Source organism: Ostrinia furnacalis, unplaced genomic scaffold (assembly GCF_004193835.3).
Source record: "Ostrinia furnacalis isolate ACB-3 unplaced genomic scaffold, ASM419383v2 OfSCF1207, whole genome shotgun sequence".
NCBI classification, from domain to species: domain Eukaryota; kingdom Metazoa; phylum Arthropoda; class Insecta; order Lepidoptera; family Crambidae; genus Ostrinia; species Ostrinia furnacalis.
The window spans coordinates 256,926-262,925 of record NW_021131446.1 but is presented as its reverse complement, the minus strand read 5'-3'; the positions used below and the strand labels follow the sequence as shown (position 1 = coordinate 262,925).

The 6,000-nt window shown below is 38.6% G+C and overlaps 1 protein-coding gene across 1 annotated transcript; it reads left to right on the top strand.

The window, feature by feature from the left end:
• The first annotated feature begins 1,777 nt into the window (after positions 1-1,777).
• Positions 1,778-5,710, top strand: LOC114351850 (uncharacterized). Its single transcript, XM_028303191.1, has 5 exons — positions 1,778-1,924; positions 2,541-2,646; positions 3,814-3,956; positions 4,271-4,383; positions 5,189-5,710. Exons 1-5 carry the CDS (start codon positions 1,819-1,821, stop codon positions 5,201-5,203), a joined length of 483 nt encoding a protein of 160 aa, XP_028158992.1. The 5' UTR covers positions 1,778-1,818; the 3' UTR covers positions 5,204-5,710.
• Positions 5,711-6,000: the final 290 nt, after the last annotated feature.

Sequence of the window (6,000 nt, the reverse complement as noted above, 5' to 3'; positions counted from 1 at the left end):
GGTGGACCGACGACCTGATAAGGGTAGCAGGAAGGCGCTGGATGCAGGCCGCTACCAACCGTGCGATGTGGAAGTCATTGGGGGAGGCCTATGTTCAGCAGTGGACGTCCTATGGCTGAAATGATGATGATAATGAACCCTGAAGTCAGTTAAAAAAGCTCCCAAAACTCATTTATTTTTGCAAGTAGACTTTTAAAAAGCACTTTTACACGTCCCAGTATTATCCCTACTGTTAAATCATGCATAGGTAGTATGTATGATTCTGTATTGTGCATTTGTGTCGTGCGCTGTTATCCATTTTGTTTGTTGCTTCAGCTGCCATGCGAGCAAATAATATAGCCTTTGCTCATCTTAGCACTCATAGATGATGTGATTCTACCCTCACATCGGGTGTAAACACGTTATTCGTGCGATACTTATCTCCTTCTGTTATGCAAGTGGTTTGATGTTGCAGTGCTTATTTGGGCGATATTGGCTTAGCAATGAGGATTCAGAGAGGCACGCTTTGATACGTGAATTCGATCAATACGTGTATGCAAATAAGAATAAAACTAATGCTGTGAGGATTTTTAAATGTATGCAAAGAGGTTTTTATTATTATTTTATTTACGAGTCTTACTTCTTAAAACCCAACATATAAAACTCTATTGACGTATTGACAAATAATTTCAACTGCAAGTCTCCAGCTCCAGCCAGTTTCTGGAAACAACTCTCATGTGGCCCAAATAAGAATTTTGATTAACTCTCTTTCCCACCGCTGAACTCGTATCAAGCCAGGATCTCCAAGTTTGGCTAATAAAGCCCAACCAGTGAAGGTGGAGTAGTCCCAAACTTTGGTGTATGGCTTTGGTTAGTGTTTTGAAACCTGCAACTTATTTAACCAAAAGATTACCTATAATCTAAAACCTGTTTGAAATATAATATCGATTCTTCCCCTCGTCTTCTTCACCCAAATCCTTACTAAGCCAACTTATTGTCCCCAGCGCGGCCCTCACCTCCTCGCAACTGCACCGCCAGCAGACTCCTAAAGAACAACGAAGCGTACCTCTCTGTGCGCTGCATAGCGGGCTACGATGGAGGCCTAAACCAGCACTTCACTCTGGACGCGTTGGGAGAGACCGGGAGAGTACTGGTCAACAACTCGGCTCAGTTTACAGGTACTTATAGATCGTTTCATCCACGAAGACGCGCCCCACCATTCTTCTGCTAATGTTTGAGTGTTATCGGTACACGCTAAATAATTATCCATAAGTACACACGCACACTACAATAATGACGCTCGGATTGCTCGGATCAAACTCCCCAGTCACCTCACCCCGCGCTTCCCTCGACCAAAAATTGATGGGGTGCGTCTTCGTGGATGAAACGATCTATGCAAGTTTAATTAATGCAGATTCTTAAAAGACTAGGGATCGATTACAGAACAGCACTTAAACCAGATTTACCCACGATCATAGATTGTGTGGTGGATCTACCTATGGGTTTAGATCAAAATTCATCTATTAAAAGATAAGTTAGAAAAGCTAGACAAGTTTTGGACTTCATGGACGCACTTTAAACTGTGTTCAAGCTGCTTTTTAGTCCCCAAAAAAATTTCGATATTCCCAGATTTTAGCGATGATGTTAACCATCGAATATATCCTACCTTGCCACTCCTCTTGGATGTCACTAGAGGGACGATTATTTGGTAGGTATATCCTTATGTCAGAATAGAAACTTACATCGGACTTTGCCATAAATTTTAATATTTTTCTACAAACCTTTCTCCCACCAGACCTAGTAGTATGGCTGAACGTGAGCTGGTCAGTCTTAGAAGCAATGGCCGAAGACGAGGTGCTGGCCGTCACGGCTCGCAACACTAAGGGCTCGTCGGAGCCGGTGCTGCTGAGGGATCTGGTCTTCAGGGACGCTGCTAAGAGGACTGGTAAGATTTTTATAATGCTCATAAACTCATTATTATTTAGATTTATGACTAGCACAATAATAAATCATACTTACTCTGCATTTATTAATATTTAGACTTATGACTAGCACAATAATAAATCATACTAGCTCTCCATTTGAGCATCAAAATACTTTTCGTTTTCTACAATTACTACGTTGCTAAATGGAACATGGCTTTTTCTGCCTTCCTCTTTTGCTTCTACTATTATAGTGCGCGTACTTCATACTATTATAGTAACTTCAGTTTTTTACTATTTGTTTTCTTTTCCTTCCTTATTTTTCTTCATAAACAACCTATCTTGCTAAGGCCGGATTCGACCAAACTTTTATCCGAGAATAACTCCTGGTATAACTGTGACATTAACAGTTTCTGTATGGGAAATATTATGTCAAAACTGACGATTTATTCGGAGATTAATATTTACTCTTGTTTGATCGAATCCATCCTAAGCATGTTTTTTTATGAACATGATTAAAACTGAAAGCAGATTACTTATTCAAAGTTATAGCCAGCAGTAGTTAGGGTATTCATAGACTGGACATCATGGATTCATCAGTCAACTGTCAACTGAAATCTCTATAACATTTGTGAACAGAAAGCACCACGCTCGCTGGCAGCAAGTTCCCCGCAGCGGCAGCGTTGGCTGGCGTCGCCGCCATGCTGACGGCGGCTGGGGCCATAATCGCCCTGGTGTTGAGAAGGTTAGGGAATTAAACTATTAACTAACTCTACATCTTTAAATACATCAACCCACTTGTTACTAGCGTTCTTTTAAAAGAACGCTAGTTTTTACGAAAATATTTTTACTAATGTGGGTAGTGTAAACAATTTTTATGTGCAACATTTGAAAGATGAGATGTGTCGCAGTACTGTCCAAGTCTTATAAGTACACTGACGTAAAGAACTATAAAGTTTTGGAGCGATTGTTTTGAGATAAATTTATCATGACTGATTTAAGGTAAGTGATAGAAAAAGTGAATTCCGTAACAAGTGGGTTAAAAGCGTTATCATCATGTTCAAGAGGGCTAGGATGCGTGCCGTAATAATATCTTATCGACGATTTTAGACGTCAAAATGGGCTTATAGATTAAATCGATATAATAGCGTGATAAACGCTTATCGCGGCACGCAACCTAGGCCTACAGGTCATTATTTTGGTCTCCACTGCAAGAACGCGACCCTCTCCAATTTACTTGACTCAAATGGAAGATTTGGCCTACATATTCCGTGCTGGCCTGATGTTCGTATATCATTTATTTGTCCTTTAGTTGTTTTTTTTATCCACAACGAGCAAGCTCTTGGCCTATATCTCACCTGATGGTAAGTGATGATCAGGAAGCGAGCTTCACCCGGAATTTTGTTCAAAAAAATTGTTTAATAACTACTTAATGCATTATAAGACAAGCATCGGAAAATCGTCAAGTGTTGCTGGTCTTCTTTTTTCCATTACTCAGTGTTGTGGATTTCACTGTAAACTGTAAAACCTAAATGTGAGCTTCGTGTGTGTGTATAGGAATAAGTAGCTACTTTAAAGCAAACACGAAACTTTCCGACATAACAAAACTGTGTATTCATTCATTTTTTTATATCTAAAGTCAACAAGACGTATCAAAAACAATAGAAATAGAAAAAAGTATAAAAAGTAAAAAATACATATAAAAAGGTTTGATGTCGCCAACACTCAGACAGTGTTTAGAGATTTGACAAACTAAGTCTCAGTTGCGCCATCTTACTTTGATTTTTACAAAAGTCAAAAACCTGTCCAAAACTCCATACAAAAAGCACCGGTTATCGTCAAAGTTACGGTTAAAGTAATTTGATGCAACTCAGCCTTAATAGGTATTTCAAGATAATCTTCATTTGCGCAGGCGCAACGACACGACAACAACAAGCAAGAGGCCGTCGCAGAGCGTGGTGCAAGTGGACGCACAGGGCCGGAGGTACCTCATAGCATACCCCGCGCCCGCGGACAAGCTGGAAACCAAACCTGATATCCTCAACCCTAAGTCTGGTGAGTATTGCTGACATGAGGAATGAAACAAATCAAAAATCATAGCTATTAGGGATTTTTTACATAAGTTTTCATGTGGCGACCACGGATTAGAAGACGTCATAATGTAGACAAACCTTCCTCTTGTGAAAATAAGTATTTACCTAAATGGGGAATCGGTCATTATAGCGATACTGGGAGAAGGCCTTTGTTCAGCATTTTTATCAAATTGTAGCAATAGAACGAACTTGGCAAAGAGATCTCTTGTGGCTTGAAGGAAATTGATGATCATTTTAATAACGAACCCAGAAGAATTTACAACTTAATCTCTACAGATAACGAGCCTCCTCGAGTGGTGTTAGAGTCGACGGACAACAAAAGCTACACCATAAGAGAGGCGAACAAGGAGGGCGCCTCCTATAGCTCTCCTCCGACTGACGACGAAATGGTAAGTTAATTAAGTTGAGTCTAATTCAGGTTACTGTCAAATCGAACTTTGTGATAGACAACAATAAATCAAGGCCAACTTTACTTCAACTAGGTTAGGCTATGTTGACCACTTGCCTAATGGCTTCACAGTGGAACAGAGGTAGAATAATGAGTTTTGAATGCTTATGTCTTGTTTATAGGACAACTCGATAAACAAGGTCTATATGGATGATATAGTTACCGAATTCGTCACACCAAGGCCTTTTTACCTAAAGCCCGTTTTCCACCGCCAAAGAGGAATGAACTAGGGATTTCTAGCAGAGTAGTCTTCGTGTACATAAAATAGGATTGCTTTTCTACTGAGAAAGAGTTCGGTAGTATTGGTTTGATGAGCGATCTCATGTTTACTCTTTTTCCTCTCTTTGTCTTTTTCGCTCGATTCTTTGTTGGTGGAAACAGTTGTATGCATTTTTGTATTGCAAGGTATACGGAGTCATTAATAGACTCGCTTCGCTCGCGGTGGAAAATCCGCATAACATTGAAAAGATATTAATTAACAATTTAAAAAAAATGTGTATATTAACTGTACATTTCCTAGTTTGATTACCAACATAATAATTTTGATGAATATAAAAATATCCATCCGTTTATATTTATAGGCACACACTAAAAATTAATTACAATCACTTTCCTACTTCAAACATCTGCAAGCAAAGCCAACTAATTGATATTACCACCCCACACGTAGTGGGTAATTTATCAACCAATAATACCCCAACCCCTTATAAGGGCCCATCATTAAAATTAACGATGTTCTATTGCAGATGCCTCAGAGATAACAGAAGGACGAGACACAACGACCACTGTAAATATAACTAAACTATACGGTAGGGGTACAGGTTGATTGTTTTAGATGCCATATTTATTTACGCGAAAATTTACAAAGTAAGAGTACATACAGGTGGTAAGTATGACGCACCATACATTTGACCCGCATTCCTGCATTGTATTAGCCAGAGCCGTCTTTCTTCGTTATTCTTTAAGTTTATTTAAAGATACCTTGTTCAAAAGCGTCTTTTTGGCTCAAAGACACACATGTTGATATTCTAGTTCGATTTCTTATTATCAATTTTGTATAAAATTGGATTTTATAATCTTTATTACAACAGCAACATTAAGAATGTTTCATCGTTTCATACTTCGGCCAATCCTTGCGTAACCAAAAGTGGTTCAAACACGTACGTAAATATGGCATGATTATAAATCAACCTCTTATGCAGTAGGTTCTCTTACGACTGGGTGCAAAAATTGTTAAGAAAAGTTAATCAAATTATTAAGTTTTACACGTCAAAAACGCTATCCTTATTAAGCTATTGATTTTAAACTAACTATAAAACCTATATGAAACACAGCTACTTACCCAACGATCACCTTCCTTAATTTATCTAAAGCTAACAATGTTAAAAATGTATTATGACCAATCTGATTTTAATAAAAATCATAATATTCCTTGAGAAAGGCTAAGGCTGGGTTGCACCATTACTTTGACTTTAACAAACGTCAAAAAACTATCAAACTCCATACAAAATACACCAGTTATCGTTATAGTCACGGTTAAAGTTAGGTGGTGCAACTC